We start from the raw sequence: 16,957 nt of genomic DNA, 5'->3' as shown, positions 1-16,957 counted from the left end.
TTAGATGCAAGACACTGTTTTAGGCATTGCAGGCGTTTTGGGTTTTTTGGTTAGTTTGTTTAGATGTAAAAGCTGTCAAAAAAATGGAATTACATTGAATTTGAGGGAAAGCATACAAATATGAAAGGTTAAACTTCAAAGGACACACTTCCAGCATCGTTGTCCAATGTGTGGGATCGAGAGAGGACTGAGTTCAAAAGACTTAAGGAGTAGGGACCTACCTTACAAAAGGAAAGGAGGGAGGGGTTGGGAAGGTGGGGCGGATAGAAAGGGTTAATCAGGTTGGGCAAGTTTTATTCTGTTATATAAAGATATGAAACTCTTAAATTTGATTTGTTTTCTACTGTTAATCTAAATCTGAGTTTCTTGGTGAAATTGGGAGGAAAAAAGTGAAGGATATCTAAAATTAGATGGTATCTTTTAAACCATTCCCTGAGGTTGTTTTCTGTATAGTAAACTGATAATCTGATTGGCTGAGAAATGCAAACAAAACCAAACTCCAATGCTGTTTCATTCATTCATTGTGTTGAATCTTCAGATATATCTAACACTTGACACCCTCTCCTACCACAGCTCTACAAAAACCCCTAATTTGTGCAATAGGCCCTACCATAGCAAGGCCTGCAAAGCGGGTGCTGTATATAATGCGCTCCTATTTGATAGCTGAGTACTAGAAGCCTTTTGCTATTCAGACTCCACGTCCATCAATCTCTGGGTGCAGTTGTCCTCTGGGGCTCTCCTTTAGCCCCCACCACCTCCTCTGCTCCCTGGGGCTCTTCTCCCACTGGACTGGTTCAGTAGGAATAACAATCTCTCCTTCCTTGGTTAACAACAAGAACAATTTATTCTGGACATGTGCCCATAACAATTTAATTATGGGCATATATCAAAGCTTAATTACAATCATGCTCCAAGATCAAAGCCAATTCCAAAATTTCTCTCAGCAGAGACATTTACAGAGAAAAGATAAGTGGCCGGCCAGGTGCAGTGGCTCGTGCCTGTAATCCTAGCACTTTGGGAGGCTGAGGCGGGCAGGTCACCTGAGGTCAGGAGTTGGAGACCAGCCTGGCCAACATGGCGAAAACCCATCTCTACTAAAAATACAAAAATTAGTTGGGTGTGGTGATGCGCGCATGTAATCCCGGCTACTTGGGAGGCTGTGGTAAGAGAATCGCTTGAACCCAGGAGGTGGAGGTTGCAGTGAGCGGAGATCAGCCTGGGAGACTGAATGAGACTCCATCTCAAAAAAAAAAAAAAAAAAAAAAAAAAAAAAAGGCCAAGGTGGGTGGATCGCTTGAGCTCAGGAATTGGAGATCAGCCTGAGCAACATGGTGAGACCCATCTCTACTAAAAATATACATACACTCAAAAATTAGCTGGGCATATGTACCTGTGGTCCCAGCTACTCTGGAGGCTGAGGAGGGAGGATCAGTTGAGCTCTGGGGGATGGGAGAGGAGGAGCAGGCTGTAGTAGGCCATGATCGTGCCACTGCACTGCAGCCTGGGTGATAGAGCATGTCTCGAAAAGACACAAAGAGAAGAGTAATTTTATTTAAAGGTTACTAAATTCTTGACTGACAGTGGGTAGGAAGGGAGCTCATTTCCCCAGAAAATTTCTTATCCAAAAATTACTTATTTTTTAAATCTAGAACACTTACTTCTTCAAAGAAAAATTTACAAATTATATCAGGTAAAGGTTCAATCCCAGATCAAATTTGGCGTAATTTTTCTTTACTTTTGATGATCCTAAAGAAAACTCCTTTTTTTTTTTTCATTTCAAGATTTTTTTTAATCCTTAAAGCCGACTTCGTAGCTAACAAAAATTACAAAAGATGAGGTTTAAAATGTTTCAGAATCTTAGAAAACATCTTAGAACCACAATCCTTGACCTGTGTAATTCATCTTTTCCTTAGTTAGGAACCAGAAGTTGTTTGAAGTGCAAGCCCTTTCCCCACCACAATTTGCATCCTTGTGCAAGGTCTGGATTATGGTTTTTTAGCATCTATTGTGTATCAGGCACTTGACGTAACATCAACTCATTTATTCTTCACAACAGCCCTGGAAGTGGTGGCACCAATTATTTATAACTGTTTTACAGATGAAGATAATTGAGGTCTCAGAGAAATCAAGTGTCTACTTCTCAGTTTTTTCAACTACAGATTATTATCTTTCTGGCATATGATTTTTTTATGTTAATGAGAGGAATTTTTCTAGATTTTCATCTATTTCTTGATTTGGTTTGAATACTTTGAAATATATTTTAAAAGGTTTTTAAAGCTTCAGTGACTTATGCAAAAAAAGCTTCAGTGACTTATCTAGAAAATGAAAGAACCCTGATTCAAGTCCAGGTCTTCTGACTCTGAAACTTGGGTTTTTTTGCTACACTAAAAAGGAATCAGGCTGTTTTGCGTCATTTGATTTTTCCACTATTTGAAAAAAGGATATGCTTCTTAGAACCTCCAAGCTATTCTTGGTTCACACACATATTCTTTAGCACTGGAAACATTTTTTAAAATGATTTTCTTCTTGATCATAAAAGTCATACAGTGGTTGTTCAATATGTGGAATATGAACAAAATCCAAATCTCTCATAATCCTCCTGCTTAGAAAAGGCCATGATACAGATTTTGGTGTATTTACCTTGAGCTTTTGTTTATAAGGCATAGGCATTTTGAGAACTGATATCTCATTATACCATATATACTTTTCTTTTTTTTTTTTTTTTTTTTGAGACGGAGTCTCGCTCTGTCGCCCAGGCTGGAGTGCAGTGGCTGGATCTCAGCTCACTGCAAGCTCTGCCTCCCGGGTTTACACCATTCTCCTGCCTCAGCCTCCCAAGTAGCTGGGACTACAGGCTCCCACCACCTCGCCCGGCTAGTTTTTTTTTTTTTTTTTTGTATTTTTTTTAGTAGAGACGGGGTTTCACCATGTTAGCCAGGATGGTCTCGATCTCCTGACCTCGTGATCCGCCCGTCTCGGCCTCCCAAAGTGCTGGGATTACAGGCTTGAGCCACCGCGCCCAGCCGGCCTATACTTTTCTATATATAAAATATCTGCCATACTTGTTTTGCCAGTTGCCGTGCTATTATCACTTAAACTGATAGTGTGAGTTGGCTTATTTTACATCAATGTCTTCCTAGAGTAAAATTTTAAAAAAGAAAAATAGAAAGCCATATATAGACTTTATTGCATTGCTTCTCAGTCTTTTGGCTAAGATCAAATGTAGACTTTATTGTAAACTTTTTGTTAATTACCTTGAATACTTTATAATACTCTTTGTTTTTTCCAGAAAAGAAAAGAAAAAAAAAAAAAAAACCACCTACTATAGTTGTTTCTCTTGTTTTACCCCCAGGATTTCCCCTTGGGATTGGTTAATAAGAAACATGGAACATTTTCCCATGGGGATGTAGCTGGTATTAATGTAATAGAGATGTTAGTTATTACCAGGGACACAAGTTTAAACTCTGGTTACCTGAACAAAAAAGGCAGGAAGGAGCTCTCGGCACCTTACTGCATTGCGGGTCTAATAGTTACGCTTTTGCTTACCGTCTGGCAGCCGGCTGGAAGATCTAGGAGAGAAAATGCTTCTGGTTTTTTTTCTTCTCAGTTTCTGCTATGTTCAAGATATGTCTTGCTTGTTCATTCTATTTTAACACTTTTCTAATATATTTCAGGAGAAAATATTATGGAGAGATATCAAGCAAATATATTTGAAATACAGTAGAGTGCTTAGAATACTAGTTTAGTAGGTTCCTTCACCAGATGACTTGTGTACCATTTCTCATTTTAAAAGGTTTTCCTATAAGTAAGCAAAGAAGTGTTTTCTAAATAAAATAGTAAATAGTTGTTTGCAACATTATTAAAGTAATTTTTAGCGTAGCTTTCTTAATTTGTCTTTTCTTTGAGACCGAATTTGCTACCATAGCTTTGAATTATCTATCTCTCTCAAAATTTCAACTTTTGGTGTTAGGGATGAGGAAAAGAAAGCTGCTTAGTATTGTGGCTTTTGCTGTATTTGCATAGACTGCATCTTGTTTTTCTCAAAATTTAAAGGTGCTTTAAAAATTAGTAACAAAATTACAATACTTATTCCTTAGTTCTGATGAACTGATGAGTTTATTTCATTTTCTTTTTTTTTTTTTTTTTTTTTTTTTTTGGTTTTTTTCTGGGGGGGAGTGGGGCGGAGTCTCGCTCTGTCGCCCAGGCTGGAGTGCAGTGGCGCGATCTCAGCTAGCTGCAAGCTCAGCCTCCTGAGTTCACGCCATTCTCCTGCCTCAGCCTCCCCGGTAGCTGGGACTACAGGCACCCGCCACCACGCCTGGCTAATTTTTTGTATTTTTAGTAGAGACGAGGTTTCATCGTGTTAGCCAGGGTGGTCTCGATCTCCTGACCTCGTGATCCGCCCGCCTCGGCCTCCCAAAGTGCTGGGATTACAGACGTGAGCCACTACGCCCGGCAAGTTATTTCATTTTCTAAGTTTAGCTCTAAAGGAAACACCTGCAACTAAAACTGTCCTTTCTGGGGGAGAAAATGGTGTGCACTGCGGTGTGCTGGCAGACAGCTGCCAATCGCTTCGAAAGTGTGTTCTTCCCTCCTTCTGAGTCCTCTCCTCATAGCTATGCAAAGCGCTGTCCTTCTGTCTCTACCTTTCTTCTTGTGTCGCATATCCTGTCATCCCAATTTGTCATTCCCTGGACCCCTTTTAGCCACTTGCTGATTGATGAAACTTGGTCACCAGCAAACTAACCTGAACAGCTTAGAAGTTTGCTCTTCCTTGGGAGTAGTTTCAGCTTCAAAAGTCAAGAATTGTCTGAGTTCAGTACTTTTAAACAAATTTGTATTTTATTCACAATTATGGCATCTACAAACTTCCAAAAAATAATGTCATAGATATGAGAAACATTCTTCAGTCTCCAGACAATGCTCAGCATATACATGATTTATGAAATTCTTAAAGTAATTCTGCAGACACAGGGCATTTCGACAATATTATTAATGTCTTCAGAACAATCAGTACTACACTGCTTCCCATTAAAACCCAAGTTACAATTATAGGCAAACTTTGAATGATAACCACATTCTCAAAAGAAGTCAACTTCTCAAAAGTAGTCCTGTACTTTTTTCAGCACTAAACAACCAGAAGGTATAGGTATGCCACAATCTGCCTTCTAGCATCTTGTGAGAAAATATTGGGCCAGTTTAACTTCTCTGGGGAATTCAAGTTGGGTTTAGGTACAGATGCTGGCTGGGCGTGATGGCTCACACCTGTAATCCCAAAACTTTGGGAGGTGGAGGTGGGAGGATCGCTTGAGGCCAGAAATTCAAGACCAGCCTGGCTAACATGGTGAAACCCTGTCTCTCTACAAAAAAAGTTGGGGGAGGGGTGGGTACAGATGCTCAGATGCTATTAAATAGTAATATATATCATATATGCAGAATGGAAAGCAAAATTTTTCCAAAAATATCATTTCTCAGAAAAGAGAGTCATCTTGTGTTTTTGTCTTTGTCCTTTTTGAACAAAATACTCTTCAGGAAGACAGTAAGTCTTGAAAGGGCCACAAGCAATAGAAGTTTTCTATCTTACAAAGGTCACCTAGCAAAAACAAGGGGGAAAAGGCAAAGACGTATTTATTAATTATTCCTGAGGGTATGACCTTGGATAACAAGTATTGGAGATCATTAAGTGGGCTTTTAAATAATCATTGAACACAGAAATACAAGAAGTACTTCTTTGTGGTGATTATGAATATGTAGGAAAAAAAACTCTGATGTTTAACAAATAGTTCTTGAGATGTAGTAAAATCTCCACTGACAGCATTCTACTCAATTTAAGGCATGCTCTACCTTAGATAACTAGGAGGGAACTGTTAGAGGACTCAGAATGTTGTTTCAGTGATGATAAAGACCCAGTTGTAAACAATGCATGTGAAGTATTTGAATAAAATTTTTTGAGGAAAAAGCAGTTTTTCTAAATTAGTACCATTTGCATAATTTGTGATATTACATGTAAATGAGTATTTAAATGCTGAATCAATAAATGGTTTAAATAGACTTAAAATTATTTACATTCATAAAAGTTTACATTTGAATTATAGGTTAAATAATGTAGACTTTTAAAGCTGCATAATCAAGTTGGAAAAAATACTAACACTTGGGGTATTGATGTGTATGTAGGTATGGAGGATGCAAGAAAGCTCCTCTAGGTGATTACAACCCTAATCCCCCACCATCTCCCTTCCCTATCCCTTTAAACAACTACAGAGAAAACTGTGTCTCCCAAATTATGAGAATTGTCTAGGGTCGTTATTTAAAAATACAGATTTCTGTATTTCTCCCTGGAGATTCTGATTCAAGGAGACCAGGATGGGGTTGGGAATCTGCATCCTTAAGCACTCTAGATGATTCATAAAATCAGGTAACTTTGGAAAATATGGGCCTAGAGCATTAAATGAAACAGTACTATGTGTATTGGTGGCACTGTTTATTGCATCTTGTAAACCTAAGTGAATTCCTTCCTCTCCCACTGAGATGGAAAGATACATAGGACTGGTCTCCCTTTACTATACTGCTTCCCAGGGAAGAGAAGCAAAAGCCTAATTACCAAGGCCACTTTATAAGCGATCTGGGAGAAGGCCAGAACTAGTTCCAGGTTATTGGCTATCTAGGTGAGGAAAGTTGAATACTACAGGGCTTAGCTCTCTGCAAAGCCAGAGGAGAGAAAACTAAGTAGGAGCCTGAGGAACTTAGGTAATAATGAAAGCAGGAGGCAAACAAAAGCAGCTTATAGGAATGGAATTCTCCATGTGGTGATGAGGGTTAGCATGGGACTGAGGTTAATAGTTGGCCTTTCATGAGTGGGGGCTTGGTTTCATGACTCAATTTTGGAAGAATGGAATAACCCTGCTGGCCCCAGAAGTGTATTAGTAAAGATTGAGGAAGCAAGATGGGCAAGGTCTCAGGCAGCTGGACACCAGTTAATGCCCCCACCCTCCTGAGTGTAGTCACTGGATCAGCTTCCTTTCAAAATAGCACAAAAGGGCAAACTCATGGATTCTTGATGATAGATAAGACCAGTGTCATCTGAATTAACAAAGGACCCCTTAGGAGTCAGACATGAGCTCATGAGTCACTAAACTCCATGTAATGCTATCATATTATAGTCAAGGATAGAGTCTATAATAAAAATGATCCTCTCAGGCCTACAACCCCATCCACCCTTTATCCCTAATCAACCCAGCATACAAAAATACCCAAGAATGGCAGTGAGAAGAAAAACCACTCTAGTAAACACTAGAAAGTCATGATCAAATGAAAGAAAAATTCAAGAACTTACTCAGAATTTCCCATTTGTTAAGATCTCTTAATTAACAGAGAAGGAAACTATTTTAGGTTGGAAAGAAAATCCTTAGATATTTCTGATCTGGCCAATGGATTCATTCTAACACTGCTTTACAAACCACAGGTTGTGACTCAGTGGATTGTGAGACCTTTTTAAAAAGCAAATGAAAGAGAAAATGCCAGAATGCATTGCATGTGGAAAGGATATAACTTGGTAAGTTTTTTTTTTTCAGTAGTATTTGTATGAGTGTGTGATAGTTTGCAATGTGAACTGTATTTATTGTTGCTCACAATAACAAGTTTAAAATGGATTTCACAAAGGTGCACCACAGTTCTGTCCCAGGGCAATTTTACATAGCGTTGAAACACGGCTTCAGGCATGGGTTCACATGGATGTTCTGCTTTTTAAAGATGGTTTAGTTTTTCAAGATTGAATATAAGAACTACACTTCATCTCAGCTTTAACTGCTAGATCATTTATTGAAACCATAAATGTAATATTCTACAAAGAAAAGACTGTTGACTTGTAAATATTTGTTGCACTGTTCTTACTGTTGTTTTGGATTTTTTTTTTTAAATCATGGAATTAAGTTATTCCTTAGAATAATATGGTACTCCAAATTGGTATCTCAAAATCACGAACGAGACTACTAGAGCTTATATTTTCACTTTCCCAGGACTATTGCAAAATACTGATGATACAACTGAAATAAAATCACTGCCTGAACTTAACTGTAATTTATGATAAAAGTAGGTCTTTTGAGGACCTCTAGGCCAAGTATGACACATTTTAAAATCACTCAGTCTTTCAAAATTCTAAATGATGTGAAAGAGTTCTGCATTTACCATCAGATTATTCTCACATATTCTACTGTTAAGAGAATATTGTTCTCACATATTCTACTGACATGTTAAAAAATATAAACATTCTTAGGCAACACTCTTATTAATACTTCCGTGATACAAACAAATTGAAAAGGGTAGAAAAGTAAAATAAAACTTTTTTTTTTTTTTTTGAGACTGAGTCTCGCACTGTCGCCTGGGCTGGAGTGCAATGGCATGGTATCAGCTCACTGCAACCTCCACCTCCTGGGTTCACAAGATTCTCCTGCTTCACTCTCCCAAGTAGCTGGGATTACAGGCACATACCACCCACCACACCTGGCTAATTTTGTGTATTTTTAGTATACGCGGGGTTTCACTATGTTGGCCAGGCTGGTCTCAAACTCCTAACCTCGTGATCTGCCCACCTCAGCCTCCCAAAGTGCTGGGATTACAGACGTGAACCACCATGCCCGGCCAAATAAACTTTTTATTAAATCTAATTCTGGAAATGACATTGATGTCATAAATGTATTAAGCTGGAAAAGTATGAATATTAAAATAACATTGAAAAATTCCTACTTTTAAGATAATTCACCTCTAATTACAAGGAAAAGCACAACACATCAATAAACACTTCCAATTTACAGCCTACTTCTATTTAGTCTTAAATTAATGGTAAATATAGCTATTGATCTATTGGTTGAACAACTCAATTTCTTGGATGTTAGCTATTATTATCCATGGTCTCTGCTGCACACAATGGTAAAGTTCTACACAAGTGCAGTTCTAAAAACTGACATCTATAAGGGCCTATCAAAAATTAGTTTATTTTTCATTATTTTTAGATATTAAAATCCTTTTATCTCCAGTATCTGCCTTTTAGCCATTTCAGTAGCACAGAGTCTGGAATATAATTGGAACCCTATAAATATCTGTTGGATAAAAGAACATTGTTAATTTCTCTCAGAAAGTCACACTATCATAGGATATTTAGCAATGATTATTGACAAAATAATCAAAACTCATGGCTCCTTTTATTTACCCTACACTCTTGGGCATGCTTGTCCTCAACACATTGCAGGAGAATGAAACAAGTCCAGAGATGCAGCAAGGCCAGGGAGCAGGTCTTGTGAACTTTGCTAAGGAATTTGGGCTGATATCTAGGAGTCATGGAGAGCTTCAGACCTGGAGAGTATTAAGCAAGGAAGCTTAAGAAGGTCAGGAAGCAAGGAAGGTCAGAATTGTAGTGGTCCAGAGAGGCCACTCGGGGTCTGTGTGAAGGATGGATGGATGGGTGGATGGATGGATGGGTGGATGAACGGATGGGATAGAGACACTTGTTAAACAGCTACTAAAAGGTCTGATGCAGTTGCTCATGTCTATAATCCAAGCACTTTGGGAGCCCAAGGTGGGAAGATCGCTTGAGCCCAGGAGTTTGAGACCAGCCTGGGCAACATAGCGACATTCCATCTCTACAAAAAAAAAAAAAAAATTAGCCAGGTGTGGTGGTGCACGCCTGTAGTCCCAGCTACTCGGGAGACTGAAGCAGCAGAATCACTTGGGCCTAGGAGTTTGAGGTTATGGTTCGCTGGTATCATGCCACTGAACTCCAGCGTGGGCAACAGAATGAGACTGTCTCTTAAAAAAAAAAAAAAAAAAAAAAAAAAAAAAAGCTACTAAAATCCAAGTAAAAGGAGATGGTGGTCTAAACCGAGACAGCGGCAGAGGAGATGGAGAGAACAGATTCAATAGACCTTTGTAAGGCTGAGCTGAAAGAACCGAGTGACTGACTGCAGGTGAACAGGAGGGGAGGGAAGAGTCAAGAATTAGGCCCAAGTGTCTGGCAGAACTACAGGAAGGAAAGTCACACCATCATAGGAGATTTAGCAAGAAGGAAGCCAATTTTAGACATGTTAGATTTGAGGCTCTTCACCTATAGAAGATTCTAGCAAAGGCATGCTAATTGCAATTTAAGATATAGATCTGAAGGTCAAAAAAGAATTAGGATGGAAACATACCTTTTTGGATTTTATTCCAGATCAGTATTTTATTTTTTTACACATATTGAAATCTCAAGGTAAAAAGTTGAATACAGTTAAGACCAAAGGCTTAGTCTCTCTTAATTTTCTGAGCTTGAAATATAACTATTGCCTATTAGAAAACCAAATGTCTGTAAAAGGTATTTACATTTTCTTTAGATATTTAGACACAATACCATCTTCAGCATTAGAGTTATTTAATGGATTAGGAATAAAAATGCATGATCTTTGACTTTCTTCTCTGGGTGAAGTACATTTGGAAGACTGCTCCTATTGGTTCTATAAATATGTCAGGGGAGCTCATGTAAGAATAGGTATTTCTTTCTCAATATGCCAGCATTCACGCCCATGTAGTAATGTAGTAGTTTAGGGGGATAAACTCCAATGAATCTGGTGGGCTCTGATAGACTCTCCTGAATACCGCCCTCCTTTTGCATCCTCAAATGGCACACCCCATAGTCTTAGTCCACCAGACAAATCCTCCAAGTGCCCCTCTTTATATTTGTGAAAGGAAGGTATTTTTTAAAAACATTTGGTGAAGCTGCTTACAGTTGTAGTTGGGAGAGTGGGCTTACTAGCTATATGATCTGGAGCAAGTTATTATTTCATCTTTTTGACCTTGGTTGCCTCATCTGAAAAACAGAAATGGTAACAGTACTTACCTCTTGGATTTATGACTTTTAGTTATGCAAAAGTACTTCAGAGCAGTGCCTGGGGCATATTGTGTGTACTCAATCAGTATCTAGTACTACTAAATACTTCTGTTGAAGACAAAATTTTCTTTCTCTTAAGCTCAACATCACTACTGATGTAAAATCTTGGAAATAATTATTTCAGATCAGGTTTTCCAATCAGAAACAGGATTTCATATTTGAGATATAACACCTAATGCTAGCCCCCTCTGAGAACTCCTAGGGGATCTGAAAAAGGTCATTGTAGGATGGAATCGTACTAAGCAAAGTTAAGAATGATAAGGTGAACTGTTAGGAAAAGGATTTCCATATGACTAGGGGATTAGGGCCACAGCAGCAAGAATTAGTATCTGAAGTTTACTAAAGTAACAGTTCTACAGCCCTAACTGGCATGTACCCATCAAAAATGTGGAGATGTAGGAGAGTTTAAAAATAAAACCATAAATTAAAGTAGTGAGATTTATCATAATTTCCATAAAAGGAGAGCTGGTTAATCAGGACAAATAAATTTTACCAAATGGATGTAACAGGGCCAATGAAACAGTGACATACATGTATGGTAAGCAACCTCAGAAACAGGAAAGGCTGTACTTCCTCTTCACCAAAGAGACCATTCTGCTCCCAGAAAGCTTGGTTATGAATACACTTGAAATGAGAGCTTTACCAAAGCATGAACCCAGGACACATGCTTTTAAATTGGCAGTTAACATTCCTGAAAGCCATGGCTTGACAATGGTTATAAGTGATGTACTGCTTAAAGTAAAACATGAGCTATACCTGATTACAAATTACATCCAGTCTGTACAAGTTGTGTGCATACCATACTTTAATAACCAAGACAATGCGGCTGTTTTACCAGAGTATATTTCAGAGTTGGCATATAACCCGTATGTAACAATATTGCTATGATTTTAGTCATATTTAAGGGTCCAAAATATGTTCACAAAAGAACAGTTTGTGAATGTCAACTGGTTTTTGCTTTATATTCCTTCAAAAACATTCCACCCTGGTCATTCACACTAATCTACATCACTGAAAATAACCAAAATAATTCACAGTCTCACCTCTATGTAAAAGTTCTAATTGACTCAAAAGGCAAAGGACTACCCTGCTTTTGAGGAAGGAAACCTGCAAGGCAAGTTCTCAATCCCTAAAACCAGGCAAAACTGTTCCAGTGCAGTTGCTGTAGCCATGTATTTAGGCTTTGTATTTATAGAATTAAATTTGAGAATGAAACATGGCCATACACATTGCAATAAGCTGCCTCCCATATCAAAAATACAATGCAAAATGACTTGAAGACATTTCCAATAACACATATTTGAAAAACTGAATGCTTAGAAATAACTCCTGCATCTTTCTTTAATTAGGAAGTCATTGCCACACTTACAAAGTTAGAGGCAGTAATCTATATTAGCGTGTGATTAATCAAAGAGTGCACTTACTACCATGAACTTGGGCCCTATGTCATAGAATTATTTTTGCCTTTCCCCCAAAGAATCATTTGCTCTTGAAGTAATAGGCTTTTTAAGGCACATTTTAACAAAAACTCATCATATACCCAGCTTAAACATGGAAGCTCCACCTGGTTATAGTAATAAATATACCTAAGTAATGTGTGATTTACCAAATAGGCTAGTGTCTCTAGCTTGAGGATAAAGTCATATTAGAAAACTGATTCTTCATTTGCTTATTCAAAGTGAAACAACATGTAAAAAATATTAGAGAATTAGATTTATAACAATAGCCCATAAGTGCCAGGTCTGTTGGCAAAGGTCCAACAGGATATAGCTCTGGAGATTAGGGAGCCCTGGGCTCCTAACCATCCAGGTTTCGGAGTAGGAATCATGAGGAAAGGAGTTAGGTCACCTTAATTATTTTTAGAAATCTCCTTTCAAAATGCACAGACCCTTGCTTGGGAGGCTCAAACCTTAAACCCCAACCAGATATCATCTTAAATTCAGTTACCAGCTTCAAAGAAACAGGACTTGGGGAGAGGAAGGAGAGAGGTTGGAAAGAAGCCACAGAGAGAAGTGGGAAAGTTTAGGCTGGGCGCAGTAGCTCAGGCCTGTAATCTCAGCATTCGGGGAGGCCAAGGCAGGAGGATTGCTTGAGGCCAGGAGTTTGAGACCATCTTGGGCAACACAGTGAGATCCTGTCTCTACAAAAACAAAATTTAAGAATTAGCCGGGTGTGGTGGTGCACACCTGTAGTTCCAGCTACTAGGGAGGCTGAGGTGGAAGGATCCCTTGAGCCCAAGAGGTAACAGTGAGCTATGATTGTACCAATGCACTCCAGCACAAGCAACAGAATGAGGCCCCCTCAAAAAAAAAAAAAAAAAAGTTTCAAGTATAAGTTGCTTTAGGGACTTTATATATTTTGCTAGGACCAACTTTGATGTTCTTAGGAGGCTCTGCTTTAAAAAAAAAAAAAAAAAAAATCTCATTTTCTAATTCCCCACAAGCATGCCTTAGGGTGCTAACCCTGGAGATGCACATAAAATCTACTTGGAATGATTTAGCATAGGTGTAGATTTAGGACTCTTAATTTCCTGTTAGTCTAAAGTAAACATAAGTGAAAGAATTTCACAGAAACAATTACACAGCTAATTGTAATGTCTCTCCAGCCATCCTTTTCCCACTGACCTTTAGGGGTCTTCAGGATGACTCTTCAGCCTTGCAGAGCATGCTGGTGGCAGGCTGAGCTAGGCTCATTCATAAGGTGAGAACAAGTGGAGTACATGAGGCACGTTATCACCAGTGAGAAGGAGATGTGGAGATGATAGAAGTGACTGACAGGATCGAACTCCATGGTGGGGATCTGCGATTTGTTCTATTCACTATGGTCATGGAGCAATAAAGAACTGGTCCTGAATAAGCACTTTAAATGCAGTACACCAGACCATCGCACAGGGCCGAAAGTCCAGAATTGTATATATGTTTTTTAGTCTGCAGTTGCCAATCACATACTTTTGGGACAAGTTTGGGCCTCTGATGTTACTTTAGCTCTGGGTGGCAGGTACAGAAAAGCCTCCAGAAACCCTGCAGTTCAGTGACATTCTTACTTCTCTCCAGTGATCGGCACCATTTTGGAAATCTGGTCCCAAAGTTTCAAAAGAATAGTAATGCAACAAAAAAAAAAAATAACCTCTCTGTACAAAGTGATTATAGAGATGTGTGTTGAGGTAAAGAGCTTCATAAAAACCGTTGAGCAGGGAAGCACAGCCACCACTACAGAAATTTTTAGGTAAGTCTGGTGCTAACATTATTCTACAAAACTGTTTACACCCATTATAAATAGGGGACAGTTCTTATTGCTCCTGGAGCTTGTAGCTCCAATCTGTTCCAGCTCCACTGAAAAATGATTTTTCTCAACAACTGGTAGCAAAGATTTCCAAATTTACAAAAAGTCATTACCAATGCATCACTTTTTGATTAATTTCTGATTGCCATATAGATATGGACTACAGTATGCATGTCCTTGACACCAAGTACAGAAAAAAAGCTTAGAAAAGTTGTTTTATCAAAGTTCAATTCAATGAGAAACATGAAAAAGTGCAAAATATGTACAGTTCCTGGCAGTTCTTACATGGGATTTTTTTGAATACAGACCATAAAAGTTTACATTTGTGTAATGAAAGGACAATGGATTTCACATCACTGTTAATATACAAGTTTTTTGCTTCAAAGTGCTTTCTTTATTTATAAAAGACAAGATCAAGAGGGTTGCAGGAATTTTTTTTTTTTTTTTTTTTTAACAACAAATCCATGGTATGTGTCCCAGTCTCCTCCTTCCTCTTCCTTTAGTGCAACATGGCGCAGCAGTCTCATGGATAAGGTCTGGTTTCAAAAGGTGTTCCTGAAACCTCACCTACAGCAGCACTCTGGGGGCCCCATTAGGGGTGGCTCCCTTTTTCTTCTGCAGCCGATTCTGAACCTTTCGGGATTTTACTACTTTCATTCTCACCTCAAAAACTTCATGAATGGCCTTCCGGAAGCAATGAAAATTATAGTCAATTAGCCCTGGAGAAGAGAACAAAAATACTTACAAATGTCACGTAGAAATCATCTCCATCTTTTCATGGGACCCGTGGCCAGGACAAGCCAGTAGGGGGCAGTAGAGGATGCTCTTAGCATAAGGACCACAGATTTCCCTGGGATGTCTGCAGTTGGCTTTCAGAAATTGCTATAAACCGTTAGGAATTATAGGCAAAGTCTTGTGAAGGAAAATTTTTCCTGAGGCCAGGTTCCAGAGCATAGACCATATTTTCAAAGGTTCCTAGGACCCTAAAAGATTTAAAGAACCACTGAACTGAACTTTTTTTTTCAAACTTTCAGAATTAAAGATTTCTTACAATTAAGAGAAATCTGTAATGAAAAATGTGTCTCCCCAAAGGGCATTATTAGACTGACTCTGAGTAGAGGCAGACCCTGACTTGGAATCCCAAAGCTGTGTATCAATCAGTATTTACTGAGTATCTATTATATTTAAACCATTCTCATAAGCCCCAGGGAAAGCGAAGCCCCTAATTTCAGAGTGTTAACAGTCATCTCACCAACTCCAGCAGAAATTCAACAACCAATGACACTCAGCTTTTCAGTACTAAGTATTTTAAGTGGAGAAATAGTAGGAGTGAATCTTCTTGTGTTTTCAGAAATATATCAGTGATACAAAAAATAGAATAAAAGATAATCCAAAGTCTTGAGGAGTGCATTTTTCATCATTACTAGTAATTTGTAAGTCCTGAGAGCAACGTTATATTTACACCAATTAGGATAAGGTGGCCAGTTCTATTTACTATCTTTAAATTTATTAAAATAACTAGCCCAACAATTACTTCTATCTATCAGGGGATGCTTTTAGAGCCCCGTCCAAAGGACGAATTAGGATTCCAGCCAAGGATTAAATTCTTCAAACTAGTTATACAACTAACTGCAAGGGGAGGGCACCATCTGGGTTTTCAGGAGCAGGAAAACCTCTGGGTAGTGCCCTCTACTGCTTCTGCAGAGATAGTGAACCACTAGTGCAGTAAAACCAGCAGTCAATTTCCTCAAGGAAAGACCACTGACACAAGCAACGGGAAAAGTAATAAAAACAAGGGAGCAAATGAACGATTTTTAAATGGCAATTTGAATATGAGATGTGAGAGCCTCAAGATTCTCTGCTTTTATGTGCAACAAAACGTCCTAAAAAGCTTAGCTAAAATAACTTGGCTCAATGAGAAGGGTACAATGAAATACTCAACTTGGGAAATTTCAGACATATCCTATTGTTCTTATTTTTGAGGCAGGGTGTCACTCTGTCACCCAGGTGGGAGTGCAAGGCTCGGTCACAGCTCATTGCAGTCTCAACCTCCTGGGCTCAAGCAATCCTTCCACCTCATATTTTAATTTTTTCTAGAGATGAGGTCTCACTATGGTGCCCAGGCTGGTCTTGAACCCCTAGGCTCAAGCAATCCTTCCACTTTGGCCTCCCAAAGTGCGGGCATTACAGGCATTAACCACTGGCACCCGCCCCTATTGTTCTTGACAAACCTTAACATATCTTTGCACATTTCAAAATGTAACAGTAATCTTGCTGTGTTTGGAGTTTTAAGAAGTAAAAGTTCACAACAGAGACTTTTTAAAAACAGTAAACACCCATAAACAGTGTTTGCTATTTCAACCCTCATGAAAAGCTTTTGAAAATATGTGAACATGTAATCCCAGCACTTTGGGAGGCCGAGGCGGGCGAATCACAAGGTCAGGAGATTGAGACCACAGTGAAACCCCGTCTCTATTAAAAATACAAAAAATTAGCCGGGCGCGGTGGCGGGCGCCTGTAGTCCCAGCTACTCAGGAGGCTGAGGCAGGAGAATGGCGTGAACCCGGGAGGCGGAGCTTGCAGTGAGCCAAGATTGCGTCACTGCACTCCAGCCTGGGCGACAGAGCGAGACTCCGCCTCAAAAAAAAAAAAAAAGAAAGAAAGAAAATATGTGAACAGAGACATAAACAAAATAAACACTCTCTTCACCCCACCTACAGTTCATAAGGCCCCACATCCTTCTCTGGTTCAGGAGTTCTC

General features: G+C 38.9%; 1 protein-coding gene and 1 long non-coding RNA gene across 4 annotated transcripts in view; one reads left to right on the top strand and one right to left on the bottom strand.

Annotated features, from left to right (window-relative positions):
* Positions 1 to 16,957, top strand: part of LOC111538079 — a 56,007-nt gene that overhangs the window by 1,958 nt on the left and 37,092 nt on the right. For both annotated transcript variants that reach the window (XR_002730200.2, XR_002730199.2), the window contains exon 2: positions 7,463 to 7,552. This is a non-coding gene — a long non-coding RNA (uncharacterized LOC111538079). The remainder of the gene's footprint in view (positions 1 to 7,462; positions 7,553 to 16,957) is intronic.
* RRAGD (Ras related GTP binding D) overlaps positions 11,710 to 16,957 on the bottom strand; it is a 46,109-nt gene continuing 40,861 nt past the window's right edge. The window contains exon 7 of one of the 2 annotated variants that reach the window (XM_023205278.2): positions 11,710 to 14,916. In XM_023205278.2, the coding sequence (XP_023061046.1) occupies positions 14,765 to 14,916 (152 nt within the window). In that variant the 3' untranslated portion in view covers positions 11,710 to 14,764. Of the gene's footprint in view, positions 14,917 to 14,951; positions 15,181 to 16,957 lie in introns of those variants that run through there. The other variant, XM_023205279.2, reaches the window with a different exon arrangement.

Source organism: Piliocolobus tephrosceles, chromosome 5, assembly GCF_002776525.5.
Source record: "Piliocolobus tephrosceles isolate RC106 chromosome 5, ASM277652v3, whole genome shotgun sequence".
Classification (NCBI taxonomy): domain Eukaryota; kingdom Metazoa; phylum Chordata; class Mammalia; order Primates; family Cercopithecidae; genus Piliocolobus; species Piliocolobus tephrosceles.
The sequence above is the reverse complement of the archived record's forward strand: the minus strand, read 5'-3'. Positions and strand labels throughout refer to the sequence as shown.